Genomic DNA, 22926 nt, shown 5'->3' with positions numbered 1-22926 from the left:
AAAAAAAAAAAAAAAAACATAAAGTGATGAAGATCAAAAAACGTACACACATATGCGACGAGACGTTCACAAACAAAGGAGTCATAATTCATAAAGATACGTACGAAGGTGGGAAAGGGATATGGCCCATGTTGACCTCTTGTATTTGTTTGTTCAGCCAGTATTATAAATTAAATATATATGATATCATACATTCTTGTTTTTATCACCCGTAATTTCAATTTAAACTAGCAAGGTCCGGCTCGGCTACATAGTATTAGCAAAATATGAGACAATTGTTGGATATTTTAGTTTTTTGGTTGATGGAAAAAAAAATGCCGGCGCAAACTGACACAACGATGTTTTTAGTATTTTATTTGAACTTTTTAGGGTAGGTTAATTTGAGTTTTAACTTAAAAATTTTAAATATATAAATTTCATTCCATTATGAATCATATTTAATATGTCTTATAAACGCTTAAACGACCGTGTAAATTTGCATGATCTTTGGTTAAGCAATTTTATGCATCATCGAATCGCCATCTGCTTAATTAGTACTTGGCTTTTTTTTGCCTTGAACATGACAATGGGATATTATTTACAATTTAATATAATTTCACAAACAACAGGGAATGGGACAACCTTAAAACAACACTAGATTAAGGGTTGCCTTAAATTTAAGTCAAGAGATATCACCGTCGATTAGGTTTGTACAGTTTCTTTGTGTTAAATAAAAAAATTGACTAGTAAGTAATACCCAAAAAGAAAAGGCTCGATGAGAAAAGGAAAGACCAACAATGATTTACATCAGCATGACTGAAATAATTGATAAATAACGTCGTCTTGGCATTTTCTTATATATATTGTAAAGTATTGAAATATGCAGTATACTAATGCATATATACATATATAACTAAAATACTAATAAAAGGGTATAAGTTAATATCAGTGTTTAAGATCTTTATTTCAATGTTTTTTCGTCACTATTTCAAATTTTATTAGTGTTTAAAAAAAAATGGAAATCGGAGTAAAAACAGACAAACGATTAATAGACGAAGTTTATGGCCATAACGACAAGTTTGGGAAGCAGCGTTGGATCGATAGACTTGACGGAGCAACCCACCACTGGTCAGGACTCAGGTGCAGCAGTCTAATTGTCTAAAGCACATGCACACATCTTGTGGCCTCTTTTAGACCCAACCCAATGGCCAGTCCATATGGCATATATGATTTTGATCTGAATCTGAAGCAGTTTTTTTTTTAACCATTATTTTCTGTGAGACCTATATTAGTTTTCTGCTAGTTCTAAATTTTTTTAGTTTTCAGTTAATAGACTAATACACACTTAATAAACTAACAATATTGTCGGTTTCATTTGCGTCATATATTATAAAATAAGCGAACGACATTATTGTATGTGTATCCGGTTCCTACTCTCAACCTAATTTTCCCTTTTTGACAGACTAATATCCACTGGATATATACAGTTACATTTTAAATTGTATATCTTATATAGTCAAGCACTGATCTTAAGCGAATGTACTACATCTACAGTTCATGATAAGAAACTGAAAAAATATCATTAAGAAAGAACCTAACTTTTTGGCGTAGTTGCTTGGTTTGCTGCATCTCTCTACCGAGTATAATGCTCTGTTTTGTATAATTGCTCTGGTTTTGGTTCCTTAAAATTGTTTTGGAAAAGTCAAACACAATTTTTGTATAACGTTTATTTCTTTTGCATATAATTTAACATTTATTCCAAAAAAAAAAAAAAAAAAAAAAATTTGTGTAGTTGTTTCCAGATGGTGAAAGCTAAATTTTGTGAGTTATATATCTCTCCTGGTTTGTAGATTTACTTTTGGGAAGCAAGGATAACCTCGGCTAGGATGCAGGATAAGTAGTTTTGATCTCGGAGCAATGCATGTTTAATAACTTCAGAGATAAAAGTGACTGTGCATTTGAAAAATATGCATGTATCCGGTATCCCCTAAGTTTCCCTAACGTTCAAATTAGAATATAATCACGTAACTGATATATCATAGAATATGGAGAAAATGAACAATCCTTGATTGGGCTGCTATTAAATTTATCTTCTGCAGGTTTAGTCCTCAGCCAATGCCTATCAAGTACTTACACAAGATTTTGCGCAGAGACTATTCTCAGAAAGGCCCAAGTTCTGGTCCATGTAACAGTTGGAATATTAATTATGGTACCATGGTTAGGTCTCCAAAGTCTCATGCTAATTATATGCTTATGATGAGTACATCCATAATCTCTTGTCATGGTATACAGTATATACATTCTATATTATATTCTGTAATTAAAGAGAAAATATAATAATAGCATTCATCTGGCCATATGGACTTGGATTACTTTTAAACTATCAAGTCAAATTACAAACTTAATTACATCCTTTGTTTAAGACATCTCATTTGTGTCAGTATTCATGTACTATTCTTGCCATAATTCTCTGTACTGAAAAGCAATCTTGTACTCAATTACTTCTAAGTGCAATGCACTTGCACAGATGATCTCATATCTTTTTCAAACTAATATTTTTTTAAGTATTAATCCAGGTGTGTCAGATACCTACTAAATCAAACTTGGATTCTTTGTCTAATTTTTTTAAATTATTACATTAATTTCGTAATCAAAGCCTACAAATATCGTACGTGTATATGTACACAAATGTACATGCACAATGCACACATACTTAGACATAGGTGTGTACGTAGTGGCACGTGGGTATACTAGTCTAGATACTTCTGATAATGTTTTTGTCTTTGTCACTATATGATTGAAATTTTGATGCCTTTTTCTTACAATTATATTTTCAATCGTTAACAAATATATAATTACGAACTGAAATGCTGCATAAGTTGATCATCACTATTAATTTAGTCGGAGGAGCTACGTCTTTGGCTGCTACCATATTTGAAACGACGTGACAAAACATTGGTTTAGGAACTTGGAAATATGTTCGTCCCTGCCAAAAAGTATGTTTTTTAGTGATTACTGTTAATCCGTTAGTTTTATTTTTCTTCGATATTTCATCAAGCTAAGCTACCTACACTATAATTGTAATAAACAAAGGATAATATTTTCCTCGACTCCAAATAATACAGAAAATACATCCTTTCCAACAAAGTGTCTTTCATTCATGTAAAACTCAGGCAAACAAGCCATGAAATCAATATTTGTTGTTGATACATGATACTGCATCACAGCTTGCCTAGCTAGCTAAAATTATTAGGTCCAACATTTATAGACTTTTGACACATGAGTAAGGAAAATAAGTGTATCATATTCGGTTTTTTATAAAAGAAATAATTCCCTAATTCTCGATTTGTGTGATTGAAAACATTAACTGTTGTTTCCGTTGCAAAATATTACTGCTCTAAATGATGGCAAAGTTTTACTGAGTTAGAAAAACAAGTTAAACTAATTAGTATATTTGTTTGATCTCTTCCAAAACAATATTTTTATTTTAAAAAAGCCAAAAAATGTTAATGCCCATTAAACTAATTAGTATATTTGTTTGATCTCTTCCAAAACAATATTTTTATTTTAAAAAAGCCAAAAAATGTTAATGCCCATTGGTAATAACTAATAACTTGTGCCGTCGCTAATGTGTTTGTTCTTCTGAAACCTATAGAACTGTATATTTACATAACAAATATTTCAATAATATAAGATTTATTTTAGACACAAACAACTATATAGAATATCACAGTCGTCACACCATATATACAGTTGATTGATATGAAACTATTTTCTTCTATTAATTTGAGATTCTTTTGGGATAAAATATAAATTATAACTTACTTACAGTAGTTATTTATGGACTGTCGTCGTAGTTGTTCAGGTTAAAAATTTGAATCAAATTGGAGATCGAATAGTAGTTCAGAACAGTTGCATTTTTTTTATAGAACAGTTGCAGTTACTGAAATATATAATCGGTCCAAGAGACTTCGACTTCATACCCGGTCCAGAAAATCATTCTCAATCGCTCATCCGAACCATTCATTAATCTAGTTCTAACCCTAAGTTTTGAATCGCTATTCAAACTGGTAAATTTATATATGTACTTGAGAAATATTGGTTTACGTCACAGCTTAACGTGAACATTTTAGTTGTATACGTCGCATGTATATGAATCATATATATACCTATTTATATATAAAGAGCATAGTCATAGATATTTAGTTGTATTGGAATCACAAACGAGAACACAATAATTGCGAAAAGGGAATCAAAATAAGTACATCAAAGCAAAATAGCCATAAACGTAGTGCACATATATGACCTTCGTGCATGGTCAAGCTTATTTAGTCTCACTCACTTTCCTTATAATATAATCTCATAATGTATCTTTTTCTTTATTCATTTTATGAATCCAAAGATCTCTCCTAAAATTTTACAATTTCTTGGAATTTGTTTGTCTCTCTTTATCTATATGGAGTATACTAGTAGTATATTTTTATTTATGATTCCCTATCTTGATTCGTCGCTAAGGATCCATGTTCCTTCTCTGCTGCTCTTCTCATTATTGTTTTCTTTTCCTTTCTTATATACGTACTCATATTGCAACATTTTTTTTATGGCAAGATAAATTTATTCATTTTTAACATTCATTTAATCAAATTTTCAAGGGAACTTTTCCCTTTCGTACTATCTTCATTCATTTTTAGAAGAACTCTCTGATTAACTCTTACAAAGTAATTTCACATAAGTAGGTAAAGTGTAATTGTGGAGAAACATTGATGTCAGTAGTGGAATTGAAGAAACAGGGGTTTTACCTGATGATAGAATGAATCTACTTGGAAATTGAGGAAGTTTCGCAGCGATCGAGGATGAGGTATTATCACTTGACCTGGTTTTTATTAAAATATTACATAAACAGAAATATCACATAACAACTTTTTGGTGGACGAAAACTTTTTCGAATTAATAGGCTTCAGATCTAAACAAGTTGTCGATATAACGTCACCAAAAAACAAAGCAAGTTGTCGATATATTATAAACATATGACGTTTTTTCTATACATAAGTAATCGTTTTTTGGTTAAAATACACAATTAATCGTTACACCTTTTAAGTTATGTACTGCATTTCATTATCACCAACATAAGTTAAGAAGCTACACAGAATAAGATGAAATTTGATTCATGTCACACAAGTTTAAAACTTCTGTAACGATCCGCCTGTTTGTCTACTTCTTCTCTGTAAGAACCATTAGCAAAGAGAGTTTAAACTTCTCTTCAGTAGGCTTTACATTACTATAAGGATTTGTTTAGTTTTATATGTACACAGTCATTGCAAAACTGAATTGTTATGTACATTATCACTAAATTTATTTAAATTCATGTTAAAAAACTTTTGAAACCGAAATATTTTTAAACTACATTGCATAAACATGATGATTACTATAAGATCCCGCTGAATACTCACCTAACATATATAATCTAACTTTATGAGATTTTGGAAAAATTAATCTCTCAAGAGCATAATGACAGATTGTGATAAATATGTCAGAAAAAGGAAACAAAGAGGACAAAGTAGTCGGGAAGACATAAAAAACAAAAAGCGAGTAACAAATTAGAAAAGTTTGTTTTGGGTTTACGTAATACATTTGCGAATTTTATATTCTTGTTTTATTATATGTTTGTTAGTGAGGGGAGATTGTGAGGAGAGGATTGAAACACGACTGTAGAAAGAGGACAGACAATTGAAGACAGATCTTATCTCTATCCCTCCCACGACTCTTTCTTTGGAAACACACACAAAGCTATATCATATGCGTTCTTTTTATTTTTTTTTATATATAAATCATTTCACATAAAATAGTTAGAGCCAAACAATTTTCGAAATTTTATGAACAATACGTAAACATTAATGAGATGTGTCATGCACGTGATGAAAAAAACTAAATAAGGAAAGGCTGTACATAGAAATCTTCTTGGTTAAGAGACAAAAGATCTTTTCTAGGCTTTGGTCCATGTATCTGCCTATATGTTTTTTTTCTTCTTCTCACTTTAAAAAAATATAATCTAAGAATATTTGCATTATCATCAGAGATAGAATAGGCTACCTTACTATTTCTGGAATTAGACAATATTTTTTTCTCGTTAAAACTATACAAAATTTTCTCATGTAGAAAATATGGTGTTGTCTTAAGTAAGTTTAATACAAAGGAATGATGGTAATTCAACCATACCTGATGAAACTGGTAATATATAACGAAAATAAAATAAATGTATTGTAATGCTATGTAGTGTCAGTTAACTAGTAATACAAATGTCAATATGTCAAAACTAACATAATTAAGAACGAGATAATTGGATGATTTGTTGGGTGGTGAATGGAGAGCACGTGCTTGACAAGTTTAGTAGTAAACTATAGAAAATGAAGGATAATGCGATAACATGTGCCTTATCCCGACAAAACACATCTCACATGTAAATATAGTCATATAGATATGTGCATACAGCATACATAAATATCAAAATGTGAAATCTATACACCCTAGCTAAAATACCACTAGATAACAAGTCCTTATTAGTATTGAATAGTATTATCATCAACCACCTTTTCATATTTTTCTTTGTTTTGTAAGCAAACTTTTTACATTTATTATCAGGAATATTAAACTTTATATTGAAACTGAAATTCATATGTCCAAATCTTTATTATTCTTCTTTTACATCGAAATTTATATATCTCCAATTATATATATATATATAAATTACTAGAAAGGCATATCTTACATATATTTTTATATACATACTTGATAATTTATATGTCAATTTTAATTTCTCTTTCTTTGAAACTTATATATAAACATATATAAATAGAGGCAGATACATGTACCCTCCTTAAAGGAGCATTGGTATCTCAAAAAATAGTTGCCCTTAATTTCTCTTTCTTTCTCATCACTATTTGACATCTCTTTCCTCTCTCTCTCTTTCAAATGTCAATAACCCAATACTCAAGCGATTTCCACTACCATTCTCTCATGTGGCAACAACAGCAGCAACAACAACACCACCACCAAAACGACGTCGTGGAGGAAAAAGAAGCTCTCTTCGAGAAACCTTTAACCCCAAGCGACGTCGGAAAACTTAACCGCCTCGTCATCCCAAAGCAGCACGCCGAGAGATACTTCCCGCTAGCTGCAGCCGCTGCAGACGCGGTGGAGAAGGGACTTCTCCTCTGCTTCGAGGACGAGGAAGGTAAGCCATGGAGATTCAGATACTCGTATTGGAACAGTAGCCAGAGTTACGTCTTGACCAAAGGCTGGAGCAGATACGTCAAGGAAAAGAACCTTGACGCCGGAGACGTCGTTCTCTTCCATCGCCACCGTGCTGATGGTGGTAGATTCTTCATTGGCTGGAGACGACGCGGTGACTCTTCTTCTTCCTCCGACTCTTATCGCCATCATCAATCCAATGCCTCGCTCCAATATCATCCTCATGCAGGTACCCCTCTCTCTTCTTGTTTTTCTTTAACATGTAAAGTTTGGATAGTGAAACAACTAAACCCCAATTTTGTTAGCTAGATTATTAACTAATCCATTTTGTCGCTTCTAATTTTTGTCAACGTATATAATTCATTTTCCATGCACATATTAGGTAGATAATAGCGGAGTTAAAATTTAAGGAGTAATGCGATCCTTTTGTTAAAGTTTTAAAAGTGAATATCTATTTCATGAACCATATGAAGTTACGTGACCCAATTGAAAAATAAAATCTTTATCTTGTTTGGGACTTGGGAGCGTGAGGTTAGACGCGCTTTTAAAGTCAGTAGAGAAGTAAAAATAAAGAGATGATGGAAGCCCATAGAAACAGAATCGGATTCGTATTATCTGCTCTACGTGACATTTGTTGCGTATCCTTACTTACACCTACTCGTTCTCCATTTCCATTTTACACTATATTTATTTACACTTATATATAAATCCGTGTATATATACGCAACATAAGAAATTGACCAAGTTCAAAACCCATCATCAAACATAATTAATTTAAGAGTATATAGTGTATACTTATTTTTCAAATGTATATGTTTAATTGTTACATGTGATGGAGACATTTTGTAGTACCAATGTTATTACTTACTCGCATATAATATACTTGTATCGACGTGGCGTCTCCTTGTGGTAAAGCTTGTCATCTGAGAGTACCAAAAATGGAAATTCTCATCCGATTAAAAAGTCTTGTTCTTTTTGGGATAATTCTGACTATAGAGTCTCGGTAGTTGTCCATTATAGATTCCTCGATTTCAGTTTCTACATTAAATTTATATATTCAATATTTGTTGTTAATCTAATTGAATGGCACATAGGGGCTCAAGCGGTGGAGAGCCAGAGAGTGAATTCGAAGACATTGAGACTATTCGGAGTAAACATGGAGTGCCAGCTAGACTCGGACTGGTCGGAGCCATCCACACCTGACGGTTCCAACACATGTACAACAAATCACGACCAGTTTCATTTCTACCCTCAGCAACAACAACACTATCCTCCTCCGTACTACATGGTACGTTTCACTTATTATTTTAAACAAACAAAATAACTTAATTTGTTTTCATTTTGCTTAAGTCGTTGTAGAGTAGTTATCTAAGTACATGTCCATATCATTTTTACCGGCATTTTACGTTTCTCATTCACGCGTTTTCAAATTCAAACGTAAGTTACTTTATCTCTATACGTTCGCTTAGAAAAGTCAAGAATGTTAATCTTTATGTTTTTATAGTTTTATTTAGAAACTTATTTAGAAACTAAGGATAGGAACAAATGGTCTTTTTATTTATTGGGTTGGGGAGGACATTTTAGAGAATAGAGAATGAAGATGTACTGTTCATATATCACGCCGAGTGGTCTATCCAAAAATCTTATCCCAAACGAAGTGCCGTCCATTGTTATTATTAAAGTTGTTTCTACTATATAAGTGTTCTTACTATTAGTGTTTGTTATTGTTAGGCACGTTTCTCATTTTTATCATATGCTTTTTGGTCCTCAAGAACAATAAATTTGACAATTCCGTCAAACTTTTCTTCTAGACGACTATACCTAATCCTTATATATACATGAACGAGCATAATTGATGTGTCGATGTTACGTGCGTACGTATACATATCGACACATAGGTCTTGTTCCCCACATCTCTATTATTGGATTTTTCGTACCGATCAACAATAAAATCTATCATTTGACACGAAAATATTTGGATTTGGAAATACTCTTCACAAAGTGTTTGTCCCAATATTTAAGTACAAATAACCATTTTTTTTGGGGAAATAATTTAAACATAACACCTGTTATTGTATATCTCTTTATCTTGACTACATAAGTAAAGAAAATGGAAAGTCTACTACTACTTGATACTTTTGCAAGGGATTCTAATTAAAAGATGGCATGCTTTTTTTTCCTTTTCTTTTTGCATAAAGAGTGTTTATTTGATTTTGCAGGACCTAAGTTTCACAGGAGATGTGAACCGGACGAGCTGAGAAGCCCACGTACAAGGATAAGAAAGAAACAAAAGCTTCACATATATGGTCCCTGTCATGCTGTTTTTAGATGTTGATCCCTTAATATTACAAAGGTTCATTTTGTATTATTTAAAGTAAAATCATAATCGATTCTTCCTTTAAATCTCTCCCAAAATTTTCACTCTCTTCCTTTTTTCTTCTTATGTATTAGATTCTTTAATATAGCTAACAATTGTATAGAATTCAGAGTTCTGGCTATCCCACACTTCATCTTTTTTTATACATTTTTTTTTTATATAAAAACCATCCTATTATGGAGAGGCAAATTAATTATAAACATTCTAAATAAAACACAAACCAAAACCGAGACTTCAACTTATTAATGGGCCTTTTATGATTCAATTAATTACTATTTTATGGGCCGTAAGTCATGAGCTAAATGGCCCAATACTATAAAGAAAGAGGGTAATATACTGTTTGGATACGACGTTTCCTATATTCAGTATATCGAAATATAAACCTATCCGTGTATCCAAACAAGTCGGTAAAAATGGTATCGAGAGAGGAGAAACCTCTCCTAGGGCTTTAACTGTTTAAGGCAACACACACTCCTGTCTTCTGGGTTTTTTTTGGTTTGTTTCTCAAGGAAAAAATTTCAACTTTCTTTCTTTTTTATCCGATAAATTAAAAGAATATGTTATCAATCTTAATCTGATTCAATCTCATTGCGGCTAAAATTCTCAAAAGGTCGCTTATAGGGTCTCTCTCTCTCTCTCTCTCTCTCTCTCTCTCTCTCTCTCTCTGTTTCTTTCTTCAAAAAAAAGGAAATTGATTCTTTTTGAAATCACTACGATACGAAGGTTGTTGTAATGGCGAGTAGGAAGCTAGTTCGAGATTTACTAATCACAAAGCAGCCTCTTTTTCAGCAATTGACTCACCAACGGGTTCGTGTTGTTGTTGTGATTTATTTTTTCTAGTGGTTGTGATTACGAAGCTTGGGATGATTGATTTTGTGTTTTGATTTTTGTAGAGAGTTGGCGCAGGGAGACTAGGGCTTCTTGTACAGGGAAATGGGTATGCGAGTCATCGCCGGTTTAGTGTTTTCAGTGACTTCTCTAAGAAAATTAAAGGGGAAGCTGAAAGGTATAAATGCAAATCTTTTGTTATTGTGTTTATGTGTATGTGTGGAGGCATGTGAACTTTAAAGTTAAATCCTTTTTTTTGGTTTGTTTTACAATTTGGTGTTGTAGCAATCCTGAATTTCAGAAAACAGTGAAGGAGTTGAAGGAAAGAGCAGAAGAGTTGAAAGGTGTAAAAGAGGACCTGAAAGTTAGGTAATTCACATTTTTAAAAATTGTACACGATATAGTTAACCTTTACTTTTAGCATACAAATAGATCTCTTATTGGAATGAAATGGCAAATGCAGAACGAAACAAACGACTGAGCAGCTGTATAAGCAAGTTGATGGAGTCTGGACTGAGGCTGAATCTGTGGCCAAAAAGGTATGCTTTAGTAATTGGCACCATATCTGTGTCGAATTATCTCTTTCGAGAATGCTTCAAAGGCAATATTGTTTACTCGTTGCTTGTTTTGCATATTTTGATTTTCATATGTTAAGACTTAAGTATGTGGTTTCTTCTCTTTCTGAAATCATTGGCTATACTATGTGTATGCTGTATCTTTCCTAGTTTGGTAACTAAATTGTTTTAGTGAACTGTAACGTAGTTTTTTAATGTATGACTAGCCAACTTTGTACATTGTAAAAGGCTAAGAATCTTCCCTGACAAAACAGCTTTGATGGTGCAGGTCTCTTCAAGTGTGAAAGACAGGCTATCAGCAGCCACAGAAGAGGTCTTGCTGGAATTCCGCTTTTTTTTTTGTTGTTGTTGTCCTTACAGTGGTTAATTGTGGTAAGTTTTTTTTGTTAACTCGGGTATGTATCTTTTGTGGTCAGGTCAAGGAGTCATTCAAGCTCGGAAAGGAGGAGAATGCAGAGTCAGCAAGTTCATCAAGCACAGGAACCACTGAAGGTGAAAATCAGCAGCAGCAACAACAATCAGGTACGACGGAGGAGCAAAATACATTTTTTGGACAATTCAAATCCAGCATTTCTTCCCCAAAGCTATCTNTGCTGAGACCTTGAAGAAGTATTGCAGCAAGGAAATGATTGAACGGTGCTCGGCAGAGCACAGAGCTTTCCAGGTTCATGGTCTTTTTTTCGATCACAAGGTAAGTTTTTTTTGTTTTTGGTTCCACTGGATCCTCCTTCGTTTCGTGGTGAGTTAAATTGATTTGGCCGTGATGTGCAGCTTCTGCATGTATCTGAAGTTNGTCCAAGTGGCAAAAAAAATGGGAATCGTTAAGAGAAAAGGTAAATGACCATCTTTGTCTTGTCCACTTATGCCATGTTTTAAAGGCCCTTGTTGAGTTTTTTCCTTAAATTTGGTATAGATGCAAGGTTATCCTATATTTAAACGTCTTAGTGGAATGAGTGAGCCTGTTGTCAACAAGAGCCAAGAGGTAATGGACATCTTCTACTCTTCTCTTTAGTCACTTTTGTTCAAATATCTTAATTTGCATTACTGTCTTTGCTAATACTGCTTTGTTATTGTAAATTGACAATGCATTTTGGACCGTGTTAGATTGCAGAAGATGTGATGGAAAGATGGGAAACCAGTGATAATCCGATAGTTCACAAGATTCAGGAGTATGCTCTAATTGCTCCCTTACTATCTTCCTTTAAAATTAACTTACTTGCAGCAACTTAGAGATATGTGCATTCTTTTGTTTGGCAGCATGAATGAGAAAATCTTTGAGGAAACAGGTTCTGCATCGACTTACAAAGAGATACGCCGCCGAGATCCGTAAGTTATAGAGGCCTGATTATTGGTTTGAAGATATGGCCCTGGTAATCATATTATTATCTCTTTTATGGTCAGATCATTTTCCTTGCCGGACTTTGCTGCAGAAGTTCAGGAAGCCATCAGACCAGTCTTGAATGCATATAGTAAGGTAAATCTCAGGTTTTTATATAAGATCATCTTGTCCCATCTTCGTTTTTGTTGCCTCTAGCTAATTCCCATGTTCGTGCAGGGAGATGCTGAGACCTTGAAGAAGTATTGCAGCAAGGAAATGATTGAACGGTGCACGGCAGAGCACAGAGCTTTCCAGGTTCATGGTCTTTTTTTCGATCACAAGGTAAGGTTTTTTTGTTCTTGGTTCCACTGGATCCTCCTTCGTTTCGTGGTGAGTTAAATTGATTTGGCCGTGATGTGCAGCTTCTGCATGTATCTGAAGTCGAAATTCTAGAGACAAAGATGATGGGGAATTATCCAGTAATCATCGTCAAGGTAATGGTCTTCATTTTCCTTCTGAGGTCATCCTTTAGCTAAGAATTGGGTCTGATGGATTTATAATCTTTGATGTCAGTTCCAAACGCAAGAAATCTACTGCGTCCGCGACAAGAATGGAAATATCAAAGAAGGAGGCCAGGTATTGTGAATAAACATCATAAACCAAACTCAAAACATATGGGCAATGCCAGAGTCCATTAAGAATGTGTTGTGTGTTGGATATAGGACACGATACACATGGTGCACTACGACTGGGCAATGCAACAAGTGGAGGCATCAGAGTTAGGAGAAGATGCGATTTATCCCATTTGGAGGCTCAGAGAGATGCGGAGAATGGGTATTCAAGCTCTAATTTGAATTCTTCTAACTTATAAGAAGCTAAGCCTCTCTATTTGCCAATGTACCATCATTTACTCAAATCTTGTGTGCTCTTGCATTTTTCTTTTCTTGTTCTTCTTCTCTCGGGAAGGAGTAGCTTCCCATGTTTCCGGGGAATAAGTTTTGACAAATATATAATTAGTTCCCAAGTCGTTTTCAAGTTTAACGAAGTTTTTTGGTCATGTTCGTGCCCTAAAAGGGTAAAGACCCTTTGGTTGGAAAATAAAGAGAACAAGATTTGGTAAATGAACTTGTAAATTACCGATTTCAGTCCAAATATGTATTTGGGTTTTAACAGATTGGACAGATTAGTGCTCATGCTCTGCTTCTTCCTGTCAAAATTTACCCTGAGCCTTTCCATGGATATTATTCAGTAAGTTTCTGTTCTAAAACATGTTGTTCGGCAAGTCAGCTTGATCATTAAACCTCCTTCCTCTAGTACAATATTTTGAGGATCATCTTCATGGACCACCTTGTCTTCCATTACTATACTGATATGACCATTTCATTATTATAACCATATGAGTTGTTGTTACCTCTGAAAGGTTTGAGCACCAAACAGTCTTTCTGTAACATGGGAAAGAAATGGGTTCACACTTTGTCTGCAGTTTTGACCCTCAAGTACTTGGAGTTGAGAGATACAATGTCATCAAATGAAGGGAATGCAATACGAAGGATGATACATTGTAGTACGACACAAATTATACCCTTCTCATCAACACAACAGTTTTGCCTAAATCACTTAGTTGATGATAAATCCCCTTTAAGCTCACACAACTGTTGTATTCTTCTGCTCATATATTTGTAGCCTAGCCGCTAGGAGATGAAACTGTTGTATTTGCTACAGAGCTCCTCCTAATATAGTGATCAATCATATGATAAGTTAACAGTGATGATTGAGTATGTTTGGGGTTATTTTTGAAAATATCTTAAATTTGTGGTTTTAATTGTAAAGAGAACAAAAATCTGGGTAGCGGAAAATAAAATAGTTGCCACCTGCAAATTCAGCTACCCCCAACCAAGTTTGGTTCGACTTTGATTATTCTCCACTAATAGCGTTTTTTGTGTCTTCTCCGCATCAGAGAATCTCTCAGTTCTTCTTCTCAATTTTGGTCAGATCTCACAATCAATCGACTCGAACGAAACCTCAAGCTCATCAAAATCATGACTCTTGGCTCAGGGGCATCGAGTGTTGTCGGTAAATTTTCGATTTTTTTTTGTTTTTTTTTTGTTCTTCATCTCTTAAGTTTTCTAGGGTTTTTGATTTGAGGCGAGAACGCGTCTTGGGGTTTATCTTAATTATGTTTCAATCGATCTTTCTTCTTGATTGTTTTATGGGTTAATCTCTGTTATCTCTATCTCTATCTATAACTTTGAAAGTTTTCGTCTTTTGATTGGTATTGAACTCACTCGCGTGGTAACTTTTGTATTAGCGTTATGTGATAATCTCAATTCTTGAGTTTGGTTGCGGTGATGATGGATTGCTTTCATGCTTTTGATTAGAATTGAGAGTTTATTTGTGTAATTGTGTGTCTTCATTCACTAAAACAGAGTTTTTTTTTTTAGAAATATTGAGAGCTGAGCTGAGCTGAGCTGTTTGATGTTTACTTTACCTTGTGGTTGTTACAATTATATAGTTCCGAGGAATTTTAGATTGTTGGAAGAGCTTGAAAGAGGTGAGAAGGGTATTGGAGATGGAACTGTTAGCTATGGAATGGATGATGGAGATGACATTTATATGCGTTCTTGGACTGGCACTATCATCGGTCCTCACAACGTAGTTATATCTCTTCTTTTTTTAATTCTTCACATTTCTAGAAACTTTTTTGAATGATATGGAAACATTTGTTGTGACTCTTTCTTGAATGGTTTCATCTGACTGGTACTTTGTTTGTGCAGACTGTACATGAGGGTCGAATTTATCAGTTGAAACTCTTTTGTGACAAAGATTACCCTGAGAAACCCCCGACTGTTCGGTTCCATTCACGCATCAACATGACTTGTGTCAATCATGAAACCGGCGTGGTCGGAAATGTGATTTTGGATTTTTTTTATGATTTGTTGCTTTTGAATTAGTTTACTCAAATGTGGATTTTGGATATCAGGTGGATTCAAAGAAGTTTGGAGTTCTTGCAAACTGGCAAAGGGATTACACAATGGAGGACATACTGACTCAATTGAAGAAGGAGATGGCTGCATCGCATAACCGGAAGCTTGTTCAACCTCCTGAAGGAACCTTCTTCTAATACCTCTCAAAAGCCTTGGAGGGGGGCTTTCTCCATTGTTGATCTCAAGCTTTTCTCTTTCGTACCTAAAAAGTAAAAACAATGGTGTCTGGATGGATGATGATGTTCGATTAATCATCTGGAGTTTAATCCTTGTGTGCAAAAATATATGAAGACAAAGTTGTATCATGTCTTCATCTTCTCAATTTAGATATAATATGGCAAACTGATCTTCTAGGAGCAGAAAGCAGCGTTGTTTGGCTTTATTTCATGTTAGTGAATTGTTTACTTTCTTTCGCTGTCACTCGACTTGAGCTCTCCAATTGTCTTCACACTTGGGTGCATATCATGCAAGAACTGGGTCAAGATCATTGGACTGTAGGTCTTCATACAGTTTGGTATTGTAAATTGAGCCCGAGATTAGGTATTGTATTGAAATATGTATCATTCAGACCTTCAGTTAACTAATTTAGTCTTCATCTCTCTGTACCTCGTGTCAAAGCTTCAGTTTCGTCTTTGATTTGGACAAAAGAGTGAAGGCTGTAACGTACTAACGTCCAGTATTATTAGAAAACATGTCGGTGTGTCTGTTTCCTCATGTCCTAGGCTTGGGAAGTGTGTCATATCTGCTTCACCTTAAGCTTGATTGTTAACGACAGTCCATTACATCTCCTCTATCTTTTTTCCATCTTTATTCTTTTTTGCCATGTGACTTTTTGTTTTTACTTCACAAACATTGATAACTATTTTTTTTTTTTTTTTGCCGAACATTGATAACTATTTTTATGGCTATCTTTCAATCTATGCAACTCCTTTTTGGTTCTTAATCCAAGGCATTAACTTTTTATCTTTTTTATGTCGTTTGTCACATCATAATCATATCATTCAGGTACTTGCACCTTTTTGATATCCAACTCTTTTTAATATCATTCAGGTACTTGCACCTTTTTAATATCATAATCATATCATACATAAGGATTTGTACGAGAGAATCTAACTCTCTGTAAGAATTGAAAACATTGCGAATGGTTTTATAAATGACATCAAAAACGGATAGTTACTTACTCAGATCACAAAGATCTAGTAGACTCGGTTGCCATATCAACTGCCATGTCAAAGTGTGGTACGTAACATGACATCTAAGTCGTAAGTCGACGACTATTAACAGTTTGAATAACGACGTTAGAATCTATATATGTTTTAGCCACAAATATTTTAGTCAATACTTAATACCCGTAAACAACACTATCGAAACAATCATAAATGAGTTTTTAACTTTTTCATCCATATATATATATAGTTGTGTTACCATTTTACAAACTACAACACAGTATAATCGACACTACGTTATCTTCTGTGAAAAGCAAGACTCTGGGTGTTTACATTTGTAAATTTTGTAGCGACTTTCGAAAGTCCATGCACATACCTTACCACACGGTTCATGAATCGCGCCACTTCATTCCATATCATACGCGACCAAATCATTATTTTAACTTTTGTTAGCGAGTAACGACGACCAAATCATTATTTTAACTTTTGTTAACGAGTAACGACGACCAAATCATTAGCAACCAATGAATCATACATGATGATAACAAAAAGTGTAGTATAATGTAGAGAAAGAGAATGCATACCTACATAACGCAAATGGGTCCATCCAAAAGCCATGCACCCATGTGCTTATGATCATTCAACGGAAGGTACGGACGATTTTTCGTTTGATTTTAGCTTTGGTAGCGCATCTGTCGTGTTTTAATATTTGATTTTTTAAAAAACAATTGTGGGTTCATCTTCATGGATGGTAAGTTACTTACGTTGTAATTGTAAATTACATGCTAATTAGTAATTAGGAGGGGCTACGTACGTACATTGAGGTATGTTGTTTCGTAATTGCTAGCGACATTGACAACAATCACCAACATGTTTTTGTTCGTTTCCTAGTCATCACAATATCCAGTGACCATCAACAGCGATCAAATCTTGTTCGTTTTGTGGTCTTTAGTATAACGATTCTTTCAGTAGTTAACGACTAATAAATAAACACGATCTAATCGTGATGAATACAAAACAAACATGATTTAATCTTTGGTAACTATCGTTGTGGTCAGCGAATTCAAAACGTAGAGAGTCAAATATAATCTTTTTACTTGTAAATCATTCTTTTGGCATTATCTAAGAATGATGGTTATAAGTTTGTCTTCCTTTTGATGAAAATTGAGATTGCTTTTCAATTTTAATCTTAAATTACCGCAAACATCAAGATTTTTGAAAAAATTGCATGAATGGATTCAAGGCACTCGTATAGGGTGTCAAAATGGTTCCAAATTAATGAATCAACCCAGACCAAACCAATCCAAAAACTTATTGAGTTGATAATTTGAGTTTTAATGGGTTCATGGATCAAAATGGTTTGTGGGTTTAATGGATTGAGTTGAAATGGATTAGGATAAAATGGTTATGAGTTAACCCAAAACCAAACCAAATATAGTTGAATTGATTTTGAAAACCAAATTAAACTGATTTTTCTTTTAATTAAATGAGTAAACCGAATTGAACCAACCAAAATGAACAAAACCAAACCAAGCTCTCTCTCTCTCCCACAGTCCCACTTCTTCTTCTTCGACTCTATCTTCTTCTACTTGATCGACTCAAGAAGAAGATAAACCCAGATTCGAATTTGAACATTTAACAAAACAGAATCAGATGAAGATGACCAGAAAATCTCAAATTCGAATTTTGGAATTTACGGTTGAGAGAGAGAAAGAGAGAGAGAGAATATTGAAAATTTGAAGTTGAATTAAGAAGAGGAAGAAGCTTCCTTTATTGTTTCCATTTAGTGTTTAGGAGATTTATTTTCTTGGTTTGCTATTAAATGGGTCAACTTATTTAACCAGTTAATCCATTAATCTAAATGAGTTGTGGGTTGATCCAAACCAGTTGCTAAATGAGTTGGATTGACTCATTATCTATTAAACACTAAATCAAAATGGTCATGGATTGGTTTGGTTTGGTTTATTCAACTTGACACCCCTATTGACTCGTACGAGGTGATATTTAGAATATTTGTTTGGGCCACTAGAGAGAAGACAATAATGGTCCCAAAGGAAATAAAAAGGGTTAGTTAGATAAGATTGGGCCTACAATATTCCTTGAAAGCGATAATCTTATTATTTAATCTTCTTATTATATTCAAACTCAAAGATACAAAACAGTAACATCACATATTCACATTCTCCAACTTCTGAGCTACAAATATTATATTTCGTATTCGTGACACCAACACACTGTCCCCTCTTCACTACTTTAGTCACGTCGCTGCAATTTCATGGACCCAAAAAACACTCGCATTATAAACCTTAAGATATCTCAATTATTACTACAAGATGTGTGTTTCTACGTCATGAATTTGTGTCGGGATAACTTTTCATGTTAAATCCTCGATCCAATTCCCAAACAAGATATCTATATATAGATTTTTGTAAGCACAATCATATGTATAGTTCGTTTTCTTTTCTTGATCGCCAATGCTATAGTAAATTTGGAAACTCGAGGAAGTACCTTTTTTTTTTTTTTGAGAAACCTCGAGGAAGTACTTAATAATCGACTTTTGTAATTGATTTTGTAATCTTTACTGAGGTAGTAATTATTTGTTTGAAGGGATTAGACAAACGGGTTTTTTTCCATATATATTTTAAAAATGGTAAGCTAAGGCGCCTAAGGTTAATATTACTATATGAAGTTTGTAAATTAGTAGAAAGGAATCATGATTTTGGTATAGCGATGTAGAGAGAGGGATGATAGATTTCGTAGGAAGAGGACCACATTCTCAATCCTCACATCCCACCAAAATGGTCCCTTTATTTTGCAGCTTCCACCACCATTGAGCCTTTCCATTACTTTAATTGTTTATACAATTATAGCTCTAACCATTTTAATTGTTTATTCTTTGTAAGCATTACTTTGAACAGGTTAAGCGTTCATATGAAGAGAATTCATTGTTGAGAATCTCGCATTCGAAGCACGCTTTATCGAGTTGAACTTTATGAAGCTAAAATCACCATTTATTCTTTCATAGCATGGTTTAAAAGTGACTGTGTATCATGGTTTATCAACTTTAATCTTTTGAACCTATGACAGGATCCATTTATAGTTTTTCTGACTGGTGTAAAGTTTAAAACCATAGATACATATAGTGTTAATTAAAACTCATAGTCTACATATGGACCAGATTATTAAAACGATGATTAGCTAAGAACGATGATGAATATTGTTATAAAAAGAAAATGTGATTACTCAAATGAAACGCCTACGAAATTTCCATGAAGACAATGGCATAATAATAAGAAATGTTGGAAGACATACAGCTTTCAATCATTATATTCCCTTTTAAAAATCCACATGATTTGTCTAATATCTCCGCTCGTAGTTGAATAATTTATTTGGAAGCTTCTACTTCTATAATATATTATTAAAGATGCATGTAACTCATAAAATATTTGATATGATAATGATTTTGATATCTCTCCTCCCGTGTCACAATCTCTTCACTGGCGTCGCGTGAGAGGCACGTGAGTGAAAGTTACGTGCAACATGGAATTGTGAGGAGGCTCTCACATGGCACTCCCCGTTTATATAAATATAAATTCACCGATACGATCTATGATTACTGAATTTTTATCTGATTGACTGCACTCTACAGAAAAAAAAAAAAAGTATACATCGACTGTAGAAGAATCATTCTCAGTGAGAAATTAATTAAGCTATATCTATTTTGAGCATTCTATATAGTAAATATTTCTACAATATTGACATAAGAGTTAACATACAATATGTACATTTCTACGTAACACACTGATGCAAGCGAACCTATAGATAGATATGTAAAAATAGGTTTCAAGTGCGAGCAGGTTCCGTGAAAGAGAAACACGAAACATAGAAAAATGTTTCCGATTCGGGGAGGAAGCGTGTAATAACAATTAGTTTTAAATGCAAAATAATTGCACAGTTTTGAGATATTGTCTGATTTTACAAAATTTCTTTAAACCGACGTCATATCTCTTTTGTTTGTTGGTCAGTTAGTTGGTTGATTCGTTGGTTTAATTTGGTTGTTGCGTTTTTCTTATTATGGAGTATATAATTATCTATGTTACGTTTTTTTTTTCCTTCCATTTAAATCATTAGTCTTATGTTTGAAGATCTATATCATGATTGATACTATATGGGTGCCGTTTCTATTTTGATTATAACTACGTTTTTTATTAGTTTGATACGAGTTGGGTTTTGATTTAGATGTCTATTTGATGAATATACATTGTTTATTTTATTTTATTTTGCTTAAGCTAATCTTTCCATTTCATTTCGGGCGATTTTTATGTTTGTGGTTTTGGTTTTCTATCATAACGCATCTAAATCAAAATAATACTCTGTTATGGACCAAACTTTTAATGTGACCTAATATTTTTGTCTTTCTTAAGGAATAAAGATTACGTTCCTTTGCCACGTGCAATACAAATTGTGTAGTCCCCTAGTACGGAAGCTTCAATTATCGTTTCTCTTTTCTTTTTGAAACTGCGATCAATCGACACTTAGCTAACTTTCAAAATAGTTAACATTAAAATATTTGCATTCATCTGTGTATCTTTTAAATTTCATAGATAATGATGCAACACGGTAAACGATGTTATTAGGCGAATTATGTATTTATAAAAGAAATCAGTCGTATTCAAAACCAATAATTTGTGATATAAACCTTTTAGTATCCTTTCAAAAAGTTCAAAACTCTTTTTTAAATAAATTTAGTGTAAAGTCTAAACATTAAAGAAGCTCTGAGGAAAAGGGAAAAACGAAAACAAGAAAGCATCATTCATTATAATAAATACGAAAACAGCTTAACCGGGAAAAGGTCACTGAATTATAGTATTGAATGAGCCCCAACCAAACAACATTAAATTTTGAAGCTAATAATTAAATACAACAACCAAATAAAATTTAATATAGAAAATAGTAGTATCATAGACGTTCAAATAAGTAAGTAAAGAAACAGACCCTACCCATTCGTCTCTCTGTCCTCTTCTCCCTTCAAACCCTTAAAACCTTCCCTCCCTTCACTCCATTAACTCTCTCAGTTTTCTTATTTTTGAATCCAATCCCCAAAACATACAAACACAAAAGTAAACCAATTTATTGTCCCCGAAAGAAAAAGAAAAAATAATGAAACTCCCATTTCTAAACAAGAACAACTCTCATTCCTCTTCATGGCCATGGCCTTCTTGTAATCAAGAACCAAAAACCATGTCTTTTAGAGCCACCATCACTTTCACCAATCCTATCCACGACCAAGAAGACGATGAGCTCGACTTCGAACCACCGGAGATTTCAGATTCCGTAGAGAGTGTGATAAAAGGGCTAAGATCATCGGAGAGACTCATCTTTGAAAGCAAAGGAGAGACCAACTCTATACTTGAAGAAGCTACGAGTAAGCGAGAAGAAGACAAAGAAGAAGAAGACGGCTTCGTGCTCTTCTCCTTGGAATCGAACGACCCTTACACTGATTTCAAGAGATCCATGGAAGAGATGGTTGAAGCACACGCGCTTCACCACGACTGGAAAAGCCTCGAGACACTTCTCCTTCAGTTCTTGAAAGTCAACGCCAAGGCCAGCCATCGATACATTTTCGCGGCCTTCGTCGATCTCCTAGTGAACTTGGCACTACACACCAAAAAACCCATCATCGATAACGACATTTCCAAAGACGACAGCGTCTCGGCCTCACGCGCCGCCGCCGCAGCAGCCGGAGAAGCAAGCACTTCTTGCTGTAATAGTATGACTCTTGGAGAATCTCCGTCGTCTCCGTTGTCGTTCTACACGTCGTGTTCTTCCTCTTCTTCCTCCGATGAGACTTCCTCGACGTCCGTACGATTCTTGCCGTTGTCTTCATTGTTAGAGATGGATGAGAAGACTAAAGACATTTTAGTTTACACTGCTTAATTTGCTTTTTTAATTTATTCTTTAGCTTGATTAAAATTTGTGCAGAATCGTAAGTCGTAACTTTGGCTACCCCGACTACACATATGAAAATGATGAATGGTATTAATTTTTTTTTTGTCGACAGATGAATGGTATTAATATAATATTGATATATGTATTGTGNTTTTTTTTTTTTTTTTTTTCTACACTGTTATTTCTTCAAAAGATTATATAGGATGATGATAGTTCGATAGGACCATTTTTAAGAGATTCATAATTAAGAAAACTGAATCGGTACTCTTAGTTTTTTTTTACACAATTTGTATAAATATACTAAAACATTTAATATTTTTATATTTATTAAATATATAGTAAATCATTTTTTGTTTTGTTAAAGACCTATATTTAAAAAGATAAATAAAATAAATAGTACAAGATAAGTAGATTGCATATAATGCTTTCACCTTTCACTCAAAATGTACATATGAAAAAGAACTAAATCTGAGTTGAATTCTGTGGTACTATGGTGAACCTA

At 33.8% G+C, this 22926-nt stretch overlaps 3 protein-coding genes and 1 pseudogene across 4 annotated transcripts; all 4 read left to right on the top strand.

Annotated features, from left to right (window-relative positions):
- Nucleotides 6843–9653, top strand: LOC104792382 (B3 domain-containing protein At2g36080). The gene is made up of 3 exons (XM_010518517.2): nt 6843–7456; nt 8322–8515; nt 9447–9653. Exons 1-3 carry the CDS (start codon nt 6949–6951, stop codon nt 9483–9485), a joined length of 741 nt encoding a protein of 246 aa, XP_010516819.1. The 5' UTR covers nt 6843–6948; the 3' UTR covers nt 9486–9653.
- On the top strand, nt 10084–13446 carry LOC104792381 (annotated as a pseudogene).
- LOC104792380 (ubiquitin-conjugating enzyme E2 variant 1C) lies at nt 14214–15729 on the top strand. 2 transcript variants are annotated; one of them, XM_010518515.2, is made up of 4 exons: nt 14214–14398; nt 14838–14977; nt 15100–15225; nt 15306–15729. In XM_010518515.2, exons 1-4 carry the CDS (start codon nt 14365–14367, stop codon nt 15444–15446), a joined length of 441 nt encoding a protein of 146 aa, XP_010516817.1. In that variant the 5' UTR covers nt 14214–14364; the 3' UTR covers nt 15447–15729. The 2 variants fall into 2 exon arrangements, with proteins under 2 accessions (XP_010516817.1, XP_010516816.1); XM_010518514.2 differs by having other exon boundaries at nt 14838–14980.
- On the top strand, nt 21475–22524 carry LOC104792379 (transcription repressor OFP15-like). Its single transcript, XM_010518513.2, has one exon. The coding sequence runs from the start codon at nt 21636–21638 to the stop codon at nt 22410–22412; it is 777 nt and encodes a 258-aa protein (XP_010516815.1). The 5' UTR covers nt 21475–21635; the 3' UTR covers nt 22413–22524.

Source organism: Camelina sativa, chromosome 6 (assembly GCF_000633955.1).
Source record: "Camelina sativa cultivar DH55 chromosome 6, Cs, whole genome shotgun sequence".
Taxonomy (NCBI): domain Eukaryota; kingdom Viridiplantae; phylum Streptophyta; class Magnoliopsida; order Brassicales; family Brassicaceae; genus Camelina; species Camelina sativa.
The sequence above is the reverse complement of the archived record's forward strand: the minus strand, read 5'-3'. Positions and strand labels throughout refer to the sequence as shown.